At 44.7% G+C, this 17,933-nt stretch overlaps 1 protein-coding gene across 14 annotated transcripts in view; it reads right to left on the reverse strand.

Moving 5' to 3' along the window:
- slc66a3 (solute carrier family 66 member 3) overlaps positions 1 to 14,125 on the reverse strand; it is a 57,012-nt gene extending 42,887 nt beyond the window's left edge. For 5 of the 14 annotated variants that reach the window (XR_006309525.1, XR_006309527.1, XM_043677738.1 and 2 more), the window contains exon 1: positions 13,812 to 14,123. Coding sequence is in view for 11 of the 14 variants with exons in the window: in XM_043677738.1 (XP_043533673.1) it covers positions 13,812 to 13,948 (137 nt within the window). In the remaining 3 variants the exon portion in view is untranslated. Of the gene's footprint in view, positions 1 to 13,811 lie in introns of all 14 variants that reach the window. The other 9 variants (XM_043677765.1, XM_043677796.1, XM_043677773.1 and 6 more) reach the window with 4 other exon arrangements.
- Between the last annotated feature and the right edge of the window lie 3,808 nt (positions 14,126 to 17,933).

Below are 17,933 nucleotides of genomic sequence, written 5' to 3' on the forward strand. Positions count from 1 at the left end.
TCATCCGTGTGAATCTCCGCTGGACACGCTCCAGTGCCAGTATGTCCTTCCTGAGGTGTGGGGACCAAAACTGGACACAGTACTCCAAATGGGGCCTAACCAGAGCTTTATAAAGTCTCAGTAGCACAACAGTGCTTTTAAAATCCAACCATCTTGAGATAAATGACAACATTGCATTCGCTTTCTTAATCACGGACTCAACCTGCATGTTTACCTTTAGAGAATCCTCGCCTAGCACTCCCAGATCCCTTTGTACTTTGGCTTTATGAATTTTCTCACCGTTTAGAAAGTAGTCCATGCTTGTGATTCTTTTTTTCTAAAGTGCAAGACCTCGCATTTGCTCACATTGAATTCCATCAGCCATTTCCTGGACCACTCTCCCAAACTGTCTAGATCCTTCTGCAGCCTCCCCACTTCCTCAGTACTACCTGCCTGTCCACCTAACGTTGTATCATCAGCAAACTTCGTTAGAATGCCCCCAGTCCCTTCATCCAGATCATTAATATATAACGTGAACAGCTGCGGCCCCAACACTGAACCCTGCGGGACACTGCTTGTCACCAGCTGCCATTCCAAAAAAGAACCTTTTATCCCAACTCTCTGCTTTCTGTCAGACAGCCAGTCCTCAATCCATACCAGTAGCTCTCCTCGAACACCATGGGTTCTCACCTTGCTCAGCAGCCTCCCATGTGGCACCTTATCAAAGGCCTTTTGGAAGTCTAAGTAGACCACATCCACTGGGTTTCCCCGGTCTAACCTACTTGTCACCTCTTCAAAGAATTCCAACAGGTTTGTCAGGCATGACCTCCCCTTACTAAATCCATGTTGACTTGTTCTAATCCGACCCTGCTCTTCCAAGAATTTAGAAACCTCATCCTTAATGATGGATTTTAGAATTTTGCCAACAACTGAGGTTAGGCTAATTGGCCTATAATTTTCCATCTTTTGACTTGATCCTTTCTTGAACAAGGGGGTTACAACAGCGATCTTCCAATTATAGTGCCTCGGGCCACTATCTGTGTGGAGTTTGCACATTCTCCCAGTGTCTGTGTAGGCTTCCTCCAGGTACTCCAGTTTCTTCTCACAATCCAAAGATGTATAGCTTAGATGAACTGGCCATGCTAAATTGCCCATAGTGTTCAGGGATGTGTAGGTTAGGTGCATTAGTCAGAGGTAAATGTAGGGAATGAGTCTTGGGTGGGTTACTCTTCGAAGGGTAGGTGTGGACTTGTTGGGTCGCAGGGCCTGTTTCCATACTGTAGGGAACCTAATCGAATCTCTGAGGGTCTGGGTCTATCTCAGTCCACTGCATTGCTCCAGCTCCTCGGCGAAAATGGCTCGTACATATTTTGGCTGATGTAATTCATCTCTAAACACATCCACAAAGTCCCTCATTGGTGGGACCACACAGCCTTCTCCTGCTGGGGGCTGTGCAGAGAGATGGCCAGCAGCTCTCCTCCGAGTGCCAGTGACCTGGGGCCTCTCTCCCTCGTCCATCTGCATGACCGTGGGTCAGGGGTCCTCAGCAACCTCACATCCCACACTCCCGCCTCCTATGGGACCCATTCCATTTAGGAAACCTGACCGGCATGTTTCTGTTCTGTGAGATATTTCGATGTCAGTGGTCCAAGGCTAACAACACGTGGTGCTCTGTACTCCTGCCTAACATGGACCAGTCTTTCCCCGTGAGGAAGAGAATCCTCTCCTTGTGAGGCAATAAGGACTCTGTCTCCTGGAAAGCCCCCCTTCCCTTCCTCGTTTGTCTTCGCTCCATCCTGCTGTGGGATGTCTTCTACAGTAATGACACAGGGCAAAGGGGTTAGATACAAGAAGATGGTGTGACTGTTAGTGCTGGTGCATGTTTGAAATGGCCTTGGGGTATTCCAGGAGAATAAACAAGCAGCTCAGAGGGGCTTCGGGGTTGGGAATGCAGGGTTAGTACTGGGGGGGGGGGGGGGGGGGACGGGGAGAGAGTGAAGAAAGATTTTGCATGCAACAGAGGAGGCTGCCAGAGCAGAGGCCTGGATGGGAGGCGAGTGTAGGAGCGCAAATAGAGTGAGAATGAGAGGGAGCAGACAGCAGAGTATAGTACTTACTCTTGTGGCACAGAGAAGGTCATCAACCTTCCTTCTGCATGGTTCTCTAAATCCTGGACAAGGCCCTGTCTTGGGTGGCAATCTCTTAAGCAAGCAGACATCATGTGCTGGCATCGCCCCCTCTGTCCGTTCCCTGGGAAGAGGATGCACCACCTTGCCATTGTCAGTCACTGGTCTCGACCAAGGCAGATGCCAGTGCTCCTCCAGACGCATTGTGGACTCTTAAAGATGGCATGGCCACAAGAGATACCAGTCTTATAGTGGATGTCAGGTAAGTAGAAATCTCTTTCAGGAATGACACGTGGTATGCTAGGCGGCACGGTGGCACAGTGGTTAGCACTGCTGCCTCACAGCGCCAGAGACCCGGGTTCAATTCCCACCTCAGGCGACTCTTTGTGTGGAGTTTGCACATCCTCCCTGTGTCTGTATGGGTTTCCTCTGGGTGCTCTGGTTTCCTCCCACAATCCAAAAATGTGCAGATTAGGTGAATTGGCCATGCTAAATTGCCCGTAGTGTTAGGTGAAGGGGTAAATGTAGGGGAATGGGTCTGTGGTACGCTTTGGCGAGTCGGTGTGGACTTGTTGGGCCGAAGGGCCTATTTCCACACTGTAAGTAATATAATCTAGTAATCTAATCTAATCTAAAGGACAGAGACTTATCTTGAAACTTGTGGATCAACAGCAGCAATTGAAGTTTGGCGAGATCAGGCAAGGAAACGTAACCAGCCTCGCGATAAGTTTCACTCAACCAAATTCAACACAACACACACAGTCTAGATTAGAGTGGTGCTGGAAAAGCACAGCAGGTCAGGCAGCATCCGAGGAGCAGGAAAATCGACGTTTCGGGCAAAAGCCTTTCATCAGGAATGAGGGTAGGGAGCCTACCACTCTAATCTAGACTGATTTCCAGCATCTGCAGTCCTCACTTTTGCCTACAATTCACACTGAGCCAAGAGAAGTCAAGATTCCACCCAGTAACTCCATTTTTCTCTCCACAGATGTTTCCAAACCTGCTGAGTTTCTCTGTTTTCATTTCCAAATTCCAGCCTTGACAACATTTTGTTTTTACTCAATAAATAACTTCCTGGAAACAGAATTGTTACACTAGTGATTCATGGTCATTCTGGGCATAGAGGGGAATGTCATGAAAAGGACTTCATGACTGGTCCCTTCACAGAAGGCTGGCTGCAACAACGACGTTCCCACGCTCTTAAAAGGCCAGCCTAAAATTCCCACGCAATAAAATTCAAACTAGTACCTGGCAAAATAAACTGCCTGGTTCCTGCCTGTTCATTTGGAATTTCAAAAATGTTAAAACTATTAAAATATATGGATACAGTTGACATTTCCCACTGTGGGTTTGGCTTTATTCAGAGCAAAATGTCGGAAATGCTTTCCCCTTTGGTAAGGCATATCGTCTGATCACAACACAACTAAATTGCAGCATTTAAATATTACATGTCCATATCTGGAGTTTTGATAATACACGGATTTGATCTTTCTGCCCATTAACCCCCGTTCATCAATGCAAGCATTTTGTTAGATTAGATTAGATTACTTACAGTGTGGAAACAGGCCCTTCGGCCCAACAAGTCCACACCGACCCGCCGAAGCGCAACCCACCCATACCCCTACATTTACCCCTTTAACCTAACACTACGGGCAATTTAGCATAGCCAATTCACCTGACCTGCACATCTTTGGACTGTGGGAGGAAACCGGAGCACCCGGAGGAAACCCACGCAGACACGGGGAGAATGTGCAAACTCCACACGGTCAGTCGCCTGAGTCGGGAATTGAACCCGGGTCTCTGGCGCTGTGAGCAGCAGTGCTAACCACTGTGGCACCGTGCCGCCCACAAAGAATTACTTACAAAGAATTTTTTATCCTGTAGTGCATCTGACCTAAAACAGGTATGAAGCCAGATTCCTCCTCAGGTATAGATGCTACCATTGTACAGCTTCCAAATTACTAACGAATTTGTCAAAATTAAAACCTGCAGTGTATCAGTATAACCACATATTGGGCCTGTATTTAGCTCACTGGTCCAAACATTGTACGGTACTTTCTCTGAATTAGTGCCAACACTTCAGGAACCTATCTAGGGCTACACTAGATTTTGTTTCCCCCAAACAGTCAACAGCATTCACTTCAGTTGGTTGCCCATATGAGGCTTATGCCCGAAACGTCGATTCTCCTGTTCCCTGGATGCTGCCTGACCTGCTGCGCTTCTCCAGCAACACATTTTCAGCTCTGATCTCCAGCATCTGCAGAACTCATTTTCTCCTGCCCATATTAGAGCCCAATGTTAAGTTGTATAATTTTTTAAATTAAATTTTTGTACATTTCAGATTAGCTTTATTAGTCAATTACACTTCCTATACACTGATCAATGTAGCAATTATATTAATGCTTCAAGTTGCATAGATATTCTAGTCAAGCTTTATCTCAAATTTTTAACCTAAAGTACGAGTATAAAATTATATTTGTGTTGTACTAACCCAAGTTCTGTCAGTCCTGCCTCACAAGTTAGATGTTCATAAAGATTAAAATTGAACTAAAGACTAAAACATGTTCATAATGATTAAAAAGTGCTTTCACCAAGTCTACCAAAAGAACAAATGTTGGCAAAACAGAAGACGATGATCCATTTATCTCGAGCTGGATATGCGTTTAACAGCAGAAAACCTAAGCTGACGTATCTCACTATCCAAGGGAGCATCAAGTTATTCATTAAATGTACCTCAATTACAGTTTAACTATATTAGTTTCCTGTTACCAATTAAGGGACATGTACATCAACTACAACTACAGTGATTTTTGCATTGGATTCCCACATTTCAGTGTAATAAAATTAATTATCTGGAAAATTTATCTACATGCTGTATAGTTTTACAATTGAAACAATCTGTTCAAAGTTTAAACTTAAAGAACAAGTGGTTGGGACGATTATTGCAATATTTGTGTGTTTTAAATTGAATGCTGCCTATCCTGTTCCCAGTATCAGATAGGAAAGTTCAGTGGAAGGCTGTAATGACATTGTACAATTTCAAAGATGCTATCACTACCTATGGTACTTGTGGCACAATGGTAATGTCCTTCCTCTGCACTAGGGGTCTGGTTCAAGTTGTATCTGTTGCAGAGTTGTATAATAACATCTTTGAACAGGTTAATCAGAAAATAGTTTTTTTTAAAAAACAAAACTATCAACGATTAACTTTACTTCCAAGCTTTGTGTTATCTGTAAGCTTTGAATTGGGTTTGGCTTGGTTGGCTGGACTGCGATGTAGAGTGATGGCAACAGTGTGGGTTCAATTCTCACCAGCTAAGGTTACCATGAGGGACTCTCCTTCTCAATCTCGCCTCTTGTCTGAGGAACGGTGACCCTCAGGTAAAACCATATCAACTGTCTCTCTAATAGGAGAGAGCAGCCCTATGGTCTGATAAGACTCTGGTAACCTCTAGGTAATAGATTTAAAGAGGATACAAAATGAACTGGTGAACGGAGTATGTGAAAAATGTATTTAAAACAAAAATGTGTCAGACAATGCATTTTGGAAGGAAGAGGGAGAGAGACAATACATGCTAATTTTTTAATAATTTAAAGTGGTTAACAGATAGATAATCTTGGGCATGTATATGCATATATTTTTGCAGGTCTCAGGATAGGTTAACAAAGCACTTAATAGAGCATGAGAGATTCCAGGTTGTATAAACAGAAGGCATAGGAGGACTGCAGATGCTGGAGAAGTCAGAGTGTGGTGTTGGAAAAAGCACAGCAGGTCAGGCGGTGGGTTTCGCTTCGGCGGGTCGGTGTGGACTTGTTGGGCCGAAGGGCCTGTTTCCACACTGTAATCTAATCTAATCTAAGTCAGAGTGTGGTGTTGGAAAAAGCACAGCAGGTCAGGCAGCATCTGAGGAGCAAGAGAGTCAACGTTTCAGGCTTAACCTTTCATCAGGAGGGCACAGGCTATAAAAATCAAAGTTACATTAAATTTATATAGAACTCTAGCAGGGAGATCTCAATAAAGAAATCAAGTTCTGAAGAACTGCCATGATGGATTGAAACATGAATTCGGTTTCTCTCTCACTATTGATGCTGCTGGTCCTGAGTTTCTCCAGCACTTTCTGTTTGTTGTGGGAGGAAGATGTTGTGGCTCATCCAGGATTTACCTGTCCATGTTGCCCTACCCTTCAGAAGGTGTTGGTGGGCTACTTTCTTGAATCGTGCAGTCCATTTGTTGTAGGTTGACCCACAATGCCATTTGGGAGAGCAATTAGGATTTTGACCAAATGACACTGTAAGGATGGCAGTACATTTCCAAGTCAGGATGGTGAATGACTCTGAAGGGAACTTGCAACTGGTGGTATTCCTATGTATCTTCTGTCCTTGTCCTAGATGGAAGTGGTCTGTAGGTTCGGAAGGTGTTGTCTTAAGATATTTGGTGAATTTCTGCAGTGCGCATTGAAAATGGTACACATTGAGCATCAGTGGTAGAGAGAATGGATGCGGTGCCAATCAAGCAGGATGCTATTTCCTGGATGGCGTTAAGCTTCTTGAGTGTTTTAGAGTTACACCCATCTAGGCAAGTGGGGAATATTCCACCACATTCCTGACCTGTGCCTTGTAGATGGTGGACAGGCTTTGGAGAGTCAGGAGGTGTTACTCACTGCAGTATTCTTAACCTCTGACTGGCTGTTGTTGCCACGGTATTGATATTGGGGAGTCTCTGGTCAATTGGAACCCGCAGAAAGTTGATAGTGGGAGATTCAGCGATGGTAATTTCATTGAATGTCAAGATGCTTAGTGATTAGATTGTCAATGCCTGGCATTTCTATGGAGTAATTGATCCTTGCCACTAGTTAGCATGAGCCCGATTATCTATAATGCTGGGCAGCTCTGAAGGAGGTTGAGATGAATTACCCACTTGGCTAATGATTGTTGTGAAGGCTTCAACCTCATCTTTGGCACTGATGTGATAGGCTCTTCCATCACTGAGGTTGTGAATATTTGCAGAGCCTTCTCCTCCAATGAGATGTTGAATTGTCCACGATCATTCATGACTGGGTATGGTGGGACTGCAGAATTTTTATCTGATCCGTTGGTTGTAGGATCATAGAATCCCTAGAGTGTGGAAACAGGCCATTTGACCCAATACATCCTCTGAAGAGTATCCCACCAGGACCCATTTCCCTATGCTTATTATTCTACATTTCTTCTAACTAATGCACCTAACCTACACACCCCTGAACAGTATGGGCAATTTAACATGGCCAATTCACCTAACTTGCACATCTTTGGACTGTGGGAGGAAACTGGAGGACCTGGAGGAAACCCACACAGACACAGGGAAAATGTGCAAACTCCACACAGACAGTCGTCCAAGGCTAGAATCATACCCAGGTCCCTGGCGCTGTGAGGCAACAGTGCTAACCACTGAGCCACCGTGCTGCCCTATTCTACAACTTGATGTTTATGCTGTTTTGAACACAAACAGTCCTGTGTGGTAGCTTCGCCAGGTTGGCACTCCATTTTTAAGTAGGCCCTCTTACACTCTTCACTGAAGCAGGATTTGTCCTTGAGCTTGACAGCAGTAGTAGTAGAGTGGGGAATGGTGCCAGACCATGAGACTGTGTTGGAGTACAATTCCACTACTGCTGATGGCCCCCATCTTGAGTTGCTAGACATGTTTGAAACTTGTTGTATTCAGTAGTGACAGTTCCACACAACTGGACGCAAGGTATTGTCAACGTGATGACAGGACTTTGTCTCCACAAGGACTGTGCAGTTATCACTCTCACTGATACTGTCATGGACAGATGCGTCTGCAGCAGGTACATTGTTGAGGATTAAGTCAAATACTTCTTTCTCTTTTGTGGATTCCCTCCCCACCTGCTGCAGACCCAGTCGAGCAGCTATGTCCTTTGGGACCTCACCAGCTCCATCAGTAATGCTCTATACTAAGCCAGTCTGTGATGGACAATGAAAGCACCATCCGAGCACATTCTGTGTCCTTGCTGCACTGAGTGCTTCTTCCAAGTGGTGTTCAACGTTAGGAGTACTGATTCATCAGCTGAGGGAGGATGGGATGTGGTTATCAGTGGGAGGTTTCCTGGCCCACATTTACCCTGATGGCTCCTTTTTATAATTCTGTGTATCACACTTTACAAAACACACTGAAGCTTTGGACAGTGTAGAGAAGTTGCATTTCTCTTTTCCCCAAAGTCATTCACAGAATGTCACTGGCAAGTCTAACCCAATTATATTTGAGAAGATAGTGGTTAAAGTACTAGTACAATGGATTTAGGGAGGGAATTCCAGAATTTTTAACTAGTAACAGTGAAAGATAAGCAACATATTTCCAGTTGACGATGGTATGTGGCTTGGATGGGAACTTGCATGCGGTGGTGTTCGCAGGCATCTGTCACCATTGTTTTCCTTGGTGATTGGGTTAAAGAATTGCTGTTGAAGGTGATGTGACAAGTTTCTGCAATACGTTGTGTGTAAGGTACACACACTGCTGCTACTGTGCACCAGTCATGGAGGTGTGAATATTTAGGGTAGTGGATGGGCTGCTTAGTCCTGGTTGGTGTCGAGTTTCGTGAGAGTGTACTGGGGCTGCACTTATCCAGCGTGTGGACCGTATTGGAAACCACTCCTGACCTGTACCTTGTTGATGGTGGTTTGGAGAAGCAGGAAGTGAGTTAATCACCACATAATTCCCAGGAATCACAACAACTTGTTATGTCTAACAATAAGACATCTTATACCTTAAGCTGAAGAAGGGCTTATGCCCAAAACGTCGATTCTCCTGCTTCGTGGAGGCTGCCTGACCTGCTGCGCTTTTCCAGCAACACATTTTCAGCTCTGATCTCCAGCATCTGCAGCCCTCACTTTCTCCTAGCTTATACCTTCAGACTTATACATAGCTCCCCCAATTTCACGTGGGACAATGGGCAGCAGGACTCTACCAGAAGTCCTTGGTAATCTTTCTTGTCCCATCCAAAGTGATGGTCTTAATGGTTCTCCTAAAATGTACTTCACCAGATCTTCTTTTCCTACCTGGTAGTGTCCATTCAATTGGCACACTAGGGCATTACATGTGGGAAGTGAAATGCATCTCTTCGCACTCTCAGACATCTCTCTCTCACACACACAAAGTCCCAGCAGCACCTCTGACCAGCCCAGTGTAGTACTTCTACATGAGTGACATTGCCTCTCCGAGAGATGCCCAGGATCTTAGATAGGCTATTCTCTTGCATGCCTTGCTGCAATAAATTGCAGATCATTCTAGAATGGCCATGTTGATGGTGTTTAATTCACACACCATGTGGAGTCACTGGAAGACCAATGCGGCTTTGTATAAACACAAGGGCATCCACAAAATGACATGGGGATCTCCAGATGATTACACACGGAACTAGATTACTACATTAGGAGACAGGAGATATCCCTACAAATCACCTGGAGTTGGCAAGGTGCTGCCATACGATCAGACCACCACCTTGTGTCAGACATGGTCTACTTCAAGCAGACAAAAGCAACAGCCACAAAGTCATAGAGGCCTCAGGATAAGCAGTAGGTTAATGGTAATGTCATCGATCTAGTATTCCACAACCCTAGATTAATGTTCAGGGGGTGTGGGTTTAAATCCTATCAAGGCAGATGGTGAAAATCTGAATTCAATAAAAATCTGGAATAAAAAAACTAGCCTAATGGCAACCACTATCGATTGTCATAGAAACCCATCTGGTTCAGTAATGTTCTTTAGGGAAGGAAACTGCTTTTGTGCGACTCCAGACCCAAAGCAATGTGGTAGACTCTTAACTGCTCTCTGGGCAATAAATGCTGATCTAGTCAGCAACACAGGCCAAACAGGCCAGGATCAAATACAAACAATGTTACAACAAAAACATTGAAGAAGGACGTATATCTGACTGACCCTATTCCAACAGATTTAAAATGGTAATGGAGCCAGACAAAACCGAATAATTCCCACTTCCTCAAACCAGGAATTAAGGAGAATTTAAGAACAGAGGAGAGAGACTAACAAAGAACAACAAAGTTCTGACCCAGCACAGAGGTTGATGAGTGAAAGAAAGCCAATGACCATCAACAGGGACCAGGAAAAGAACATTGAGAAAAGATATGAAAACAGTTAAAAGTACAGATGAAGCCATGAAGGAGAGCTGCAGTAGAGATAAACAAGGATAGAACGAGTTACAAAGCAGGGAGACTGAAGAAACAGCAAATTGAAATAACTCCAACATGCTGCAGAGCCATTTGGAAACTGGTTGGTGCTTAAAGCAACATCACCACATCTCAGCAGCTGAATGCCAACCTGGGAGAAATTGCCAGATCAGAGGTCCAAAAGAAACAGCCACCATGAGACTAAGGATCAAACCACCCGGGATTGATGACATTACCAGAGTTGTTCAAACATGTAAGAACACCAGATTAAGGAGAGATCACATTAGAGGATGGCCCAAACAACAAGTGGAAGAATCAAGCTGCCAAGAAAGGAGGACCTCAGTATCTGCAGCTATCGGAGGGGCAGAACACTGCTGCCAATATCTGGCAAGGGCTTCAGCACAGTGCTTCCAAACAGACTGGAGACAGAAGTACTGTTTGTGAAGAACAGGCAGCGGTCCAGGCTAGTAGCTCATGCTGTAAGCAGATCCGTACAGCAAGGGCCATTATTAAGCAGAGCCTAAAATATTGGAAGCCATTTGTAATCAACTTCAATGATTTCAAGAAGGCTTTATATAGCATGTGTCAGAAATTACTCTGATTATATCACAAGACAGGGCAGAATCCCTGAGCAATGCATCAACATTTTCAAAGCCATAGATCATGAATTCAGCTGCTACGGACACTACAGACTCCTTCAACAGCCTCATAACAATGGGGTACAAAAATGGGGTACAAGAAGGTTGCCTCTTCTCCCCATTCCTTTTCTTCTTGCTCACTGATTCCAGCATGGGGAAATTGAAGACAGGCCCAGACTCTCGTGTCCAATGGCAACACCATCTGGATACATCTGGACTTCACAGAAGATCTCCTTGCTGACCAAAGAATCCAATGAATGAGCCCAGAGTTGACAGTAGTATGACCAGACTCAGCGCTGATCTACCGATCTGCTGTGTGAAGACCAGGACATTGGCGACTGATAGGCATCATGACCATCAGACAACAAAACATCTAGGCCATCAAACTCCTCCTCTACCTGGGAAGTTATACCTCCAGGGAGATTGAAACAAGTTTTAAATCTACACAAAGTATTTTAGGTTCAGTTCTAAATCATGCCTATTCCAATTAATCTGACTGACTTGGTTTTGAATCATTTGGGATTTTTGGATGAGACTTAGCTGCCTAGTTAGTAAATGATTATTCTGATTTTAAAATACCTCTAACCTCCAAATAAAAAAAATTAAATTAATTTTATAAAGGGAGCCAAATTGGTCAGTTAATAGCGAAATCACAAATTCCAACTTATCAATCAATATTAATTTCATATTTTTTGTTCTACAATACAATCTATTCCAAATAATGGAAATTCAACATGCCAAAAAATGATTTTGTGTAAAATAAAGTTTTAAATAATTTTGAAACTCATTTTCAAAATCGACCATTCCAATTTAACAGGATCAGAAACAGCACTTGCTAGTGGAGACATCAGCAACACTTTCTTGAAGCACAGTATGCTCCAAGATAAAGAAAATACAACACATTCATTATAAAAAGGTAGAATTTCCCACATTATATTTCAAAATAATCTGAACTACAGCTCTACAATGGACCTCTCAAAAAGGGCACACACACCTTTAAAACTGTTCAAATACTATTTCTCATTTAAAATACTGACTTTTTCTTCACTCCCAACTAAAAGACCATTTTTACATGAATTCTATGTTCGGAGTAGACTCAAAGAACAGATATCAAGCATTTCAGTGCCTCAAATGACCCTGACCATGCTTTCATCAATGGAGGGGGAGCACTTTAGGGGAAGGTGATGGTCTAGTGGTGTTATCGCTTGCCTATTAATCCAGAAACTCAGCTAATGTTCTGGAGACCTGAGTTCCAATCCTGCCACGGCAGGTGATGGAATAAAGAATCTGGAATTAATGATGACCGTGAAACCATTGTCAGGAAAAACCCATCTGATTCATTATGGTCCTTTAGGGAAGGAAATCCGTCATTCTTGCCTGGTCTGCTCTACAGACTTTAAACCCATGGCAATGTGGGTGGTTCTTAACTGCCCTCTGGGCAATTAGTAATGGGAGATAAATGCTGGCCTGACCTGTGAATCAGTAATAAACAAGCACTGGTTTCATTTTTAACCTGTCTTGAACAAAGATTTGGCACATTTATAGCGTAAATTAGGAACCAAACCGGATGAATGCAAAGTGAAAATCTATTCAGGTTTGGTGTAAAGGGAGCTGTCCTTTTGGTTCTGCAAGTCCAAAATAATGATGACTCAAGATCAGGACGATTATTCTGCAACCAGGTGGCAGATTATGGGGAGTTTTCAATAGGATCCTCTGGGTTTGAAACAGGAACACTACAGAGACCTCACATTCAAAACAAGGTAGACTCGGTTCTGGTCAAATCACATAGCTCACAAACTTTCAAATGAATAATTTGGCTAAGGCAAAAATATAAAGTAGTGACTGAAACAATCCTGAGATTTGAGATTGAAAAGCTGAAAGTTTCAGAATTATAGCATTAGGAATAGGGAATGAGAGAGTAAAATTGATCAGGTACGTTTGGATCAATATCCTTAGAATTTGGGAATGAAATACTGAAATGTTCATTACATGTTAAAAACAGTGTAAGTTCTCAAGTGATAGTAATCACGACAGAGCTATCAGGTGAAGCAATGCCTGTGGTACCCTCCTCCTGACAGAACCACACCAGATCTCTCTGGACTGGGCTGTATTTCTGGGGCAGCCACAGGCCTGCAAACTGCTAACTACCAACTGTCACTCGCCCCTGTGCTCCCCACCATGGCCCTGTTCATCACCAGGCTCCAGCCACCACACCAGGAGGAATCACCCTCTCCAATCAATCCTTCAAACATGGGTCACCACACCAAGCCTAAGGCACCCCACCTTGCCACCTCCGCTGACCAATCCAGGGTGCACACGCGCACCCACCACACCCACCGCCTCCAAACACTGGGCATACATTAACCCTGTAAACCCAGAGCACGCACGCACACACATAGTGTAAACACAAGACACGCTCGCGCACTGTATACCCAGGGCACACACACACACTCTGTATACCCAGGGCACGCGCGCGCGCGCACACACTCCGTATACCCAGGGCACACACACACACTGTATACCCAGGGCGCGCGCGCACACACACACTCCGTATACCCAGGGCACACACACACACACTGTATACCCAGGGCGTGCGCACGCACACACACACTGTATACCCAGGACGCGCGCACACACACTGTATACCCAGGGCGCGCACGCACACACACTGTATACCCAGGACGCGCGCACACACTATACCCAGGGCGCGCACGCACACACACTGTATACCCAGGGCGCGCACGCACACACACTATACCCAGGGCGCGCACGCACACACACACTGTATACCCAGGGCGCGCACGCACACACACTGTATACCCAGGGCGCGCGCACACACTATACCCAGGGCGCGCACGCACACACACTGTATACCCAGGGCGCTGACCCGATGAGTTCCAGGAGCAGGCTGCGGACACTGAGTCCTCGGGCAGTTTTGGCGGAGATGACGGTGATGATTTGGGGCAGTTTGAGGACCGAGCAGACCAGCAAACTACTGGCGTTGGCGAACATCAGCAGCAGCATCTCCGCCCGGGCACCGCGCTCTCACTCTCACTCTCACTCTCTGTCTCTGTCTCACTCTCTGTCTCAGCCTCACGGTACAGCCCTCTACACACAGGACCCTTTCCGGATACGCCTTTAAACAAACAGCGAGCTGGAAGTCGACCCGTACTCGCCCAAGAAAAGTAGGCGGACCCGGGTTGGAGGTTGCTTCTTACTCATTTCCTTCTTGCATCCGCTTTCCCCGGCCTGAGAGCTGGAAGCTGAGCTCACTATAAAATATTAACACAGTGTATTGCTGTCAGTGCTGATTGGGGGGAAGATAGGCCACTTCTTGCAAAATACTAATGCACTTACTTTCCAATGCACGTTTTCTGTGTGCACTTTTAGCCATTACTGGCCGGGCCAGACAAATACTGTATTAGGTTGTCCTAGAGACAGCCCCACTGCCAGAGAGAAACTCATTCCTGGCAACTTTCACCTTCAGATGGAACTTCTTGTGGTGCCCTGGTAGCATCCTTACCTCTGCGCCAGGAGGCCTATACCAGAAGTGTGAACAGGTTGATTAGGAAACGATGTTTTTTTTTCAAGCAGTGTTTTTTTTCCCTCCGAGATGTTTACAGTCGTTTATTGGACAGAGGATCTCATTGAGGTTTTGCCCACACACTGACCTATAGCTTTTTCTTTCTAGATATCTCCTATAACTTGGTTTCCTAGCAACCTTAATTGTTGATCCCTTATAGCCCAAACATTAAGATGGAAACATCTCATTTCTTTCCTGTTCCTTTGAAATATTTGCTTTTCTTTTCAGATTATGGAAACCTGAGATTCAGAAAATGCCTTGCCTTTCTGTGATGACCCTTTGCAGTTTGTTCATTGTTGCACAACCACTTTCCTTGTGCAGATATAAGGCCCTCATTGTGTCCAGTCATCTGTAAGTTCAACTTTCAATCCTTATTTCCCCCTCCAACACGAACAATAGGCCATTCAGCACTTTGATCCTGCTCCACCATTCAATGTCATCATCCAACTCAGGCCTACCTGCTCACTGTCCGAGACCCCAGACACACCTTCCAAGGGGAGGCGCTGATTTCTTGCACGTTATTCAAACTTGTCTACCCCTATTTATTGATCACAGTTTGGCCTTCTTTTAATTGGAGAGACAAAACGCAAAACCACGTGACCGCTCTTAGGATCTGTCTGTAAAAATCACTCTGAGGTTCCAGTCAGTTGCCACTTCCATGCGCCTCCATGTCCCCATGCCAATATGTCTGTCTCAGGCCTGCTAAGATGGTCCACGGTGCCTCAGCACGAAGAACAACATCACATTTTCCACCCAGGGACCTTGCAGCTTCAAGGAGGTCAATAACTTTCAAGCCTGATTCCATTCTTCCATGTTTTTACTCACCCTCCTCCCCCACGCACGTTATTCTGTCGTGACATGGGTTGCTTTCAGCAAGGCCTACTCATTCCCTCCAACTCTCACCTCTCATTGCCACTTATTCAGCTTCTCTTCTGTCCTGGCCTGTTAACAACAAACGCCACATCTGCCTACCTCTTTCATATTGCTCTCTCCCTGGGCTCTGTCTCCACTTAACCATTCACCTCCCCATCACCACACACCACTACTGTGCCCTCCCCACCCACCAATGACCGCCCCCTCCCACAAACTTTCCTGCAGCAAAAATGCCACTTTTTCCTGGACTCGACACAGCTGCTGTTGGGCTCATCGAGTTTCTCTGGGAGTTTTGGATTTATGTCCCAGTACCCAGTCCCTGCTTTCTCCCTCGATCCTCTGACCCCTTTAGCTCCAAGAACTATAGATGTTGAATAGTTGAACTCAGTTGTGCTGGTAACAAAAAGGCATATTATGTCAAAGCATTTATCTTACACTCACCAGGCCATTCACAGTAATATCAAAGTCTCAATAGACAGACATTTTATACTGTATGAGAGGTGGGTGCTGATTGGTGAATGGACTAAAAAACTGGTTAGAAAACTCTTATGCCTCATTTGAAATTGGAAACTTTTATCAATTTGGCTTCCAACTTCCATGCTGTTCTCCCCTTCACCTGGTCAGCATCCTGAAGGACATAGTGACTCAGTGGTTAGCACTGCTTCCTCACAACGCTAGGACTTGGGTTCAAATCCACCTTCAGGCAACTGTCCACGTGAGGTTTGCACATTTTCGTTGTGGCTGTGTGGATCTTGCCTGGGAGTCTGGTTTCCTCCCATGATCCAAAGATATGCAGGTAAGGTCAATTTCCTGTGGAAAATGCAAGGTTACAGGGGTGGGGTGGGACTGGGGTAGATGTTCTTCAGAGGGTTGTTGTGGACTTGATGGGTTGAATGGCCTGCTTCCATACTGTGGGGATTATTTAGCAAGCATGTGGGAATTCCTCATGATTAAACAGCACACTATGAATGTCAGCCCTAAGTCTTCCTTTCCCACTTCTCATTTCTTTCCTAATCCTTTAAAATATTTGCTTTTCACAGATTATAGAAACCTGAGATTCAGAAAATGCCTTGCCTTTCTGTGACGACCCTTTGCGGCTTGTTCATTGTTGCACACCCACTTTCCTGGTGCAGATACAAGGCCCTCACTGTGTCCAGCCATCTATAAGTTCAACTTTCAATCCTTATTTCCCCCCTCCAACACCAACAATTGCTGACAACCTAGAGATTGAGAAAAGAAAATCTCAGCATCAAAGATGGCAAGTCGTTTTAAAGGTGTATCCCGATTTCATACATGCAAGAACTACAATAACATTCACTTTGATAATTGGAAGGACGAGGGGGGGGAGAGGAATAGCAGCACCTTGGAATTAGCTGTGTTAAAATGGAAATGATCATGAACAAGTTACAAATAAACAGGCATGATGATAGTAGCAGAGCAAAGTGTGCAGAGGACTGTGAAACTTTGCAGAGGAATATAGATACATTCAGTGAGTGAGAAGAGGTCTAGCAGTTGGAAAACAATGTTAGTAAATGTGAAGTCATACATTTTGGGAGGAGTAACAGCAAAATAGATTATTACTTAAATGGTAAAAAGTCGCAGCATGCTGATTTGCAGAGGGACCTGGGTGTCCTTGTGCATGAGTCGCAGAGAGTTGGTCTGTAAGTACAACAGGTAATTAGGAAGGCAAATGGGAATTTTCTGTTTCATTGCTAAAGGGGTTGAATTTAAAAGCAGAGAGGTTATGTTATGGCTGTAAGAGGTGCTGGGGAGGCCACACCTGGAGTACTGTGTACAGATTTGGTCTCCGTACTTAAGAAAGGATGTACTGGCACTGGAGGGGGTGCAGAGGAGGTTCAGTAGGTTGATTCCGGAGTTGAGGGGGGGTTGGCTTATGAGGAGAGGCTGAGTAGACTGGGATTATATTCATTGGAATTCAGAAAAATCAGGCAGGATCATATAGAAACATATAAAATTATGAAGGGAATCATTAAAATAGAAATAGATAGGATGTTTCCACTGGGAGGTGAGACTAGGACAAGAGGCATGGCCTCAAGATTAGAGGGACCAGGTTTAGAACTGAACTGAGAAGGAACTTCTTCACCCAGAGGGTTGTTAATCTGTGGAATTCCTTGCCCGGGGAAGTAGTTGACGCTACTTCAGTAATCGCTTTTAAAACTAAGGTAGATACTTTTATGAAAAATAAAGAAATTAAGGGATATGGTGAAAACGTGGGTAAGTGGAGCCAAGTCCACGAAAAGATCAGCCATGATCTTATTGAGGTGCGGAGCAGGCTCCAAGGGCCAGACGGCCTACTCCTGCTCCTAGTTCCTATGCACTATTCTCACTTCCATTTATTGAACTTTACAATGGAAACAAAACTCATAATTTGCAACATAAAAGTATTTTTGGCTGATGAATTTTATTCACTTAAATTAAAAGAATTGAAACACTTTTTTGTAGTTTTAGTCCAATTCATTAGTTGTTTATATTACCACAGTGGAGTCTGCGAGACTCTGATACAGGAAACTGGTACATTATGCTCTAAACAAG

The sequence above is a fragment of the Chiloscyllium plagiosum genome, chromosome 3 (genome assembly GCF_004010195.1).
Source record: "Chiloscyllium plagiosum isolate BGI_BamShark_2017 chromosome 3, ASM401019v2, whole genome shotgun sequence".
In the NCBI taxonomy this organism is placed as follows: Eukaryota; Metazoa; Chordata; class Chondrichthyes; order Orectolobiformes; family Hemiscylliidae; genus Chiloscyllium; species Chiloscyllium plagiosum.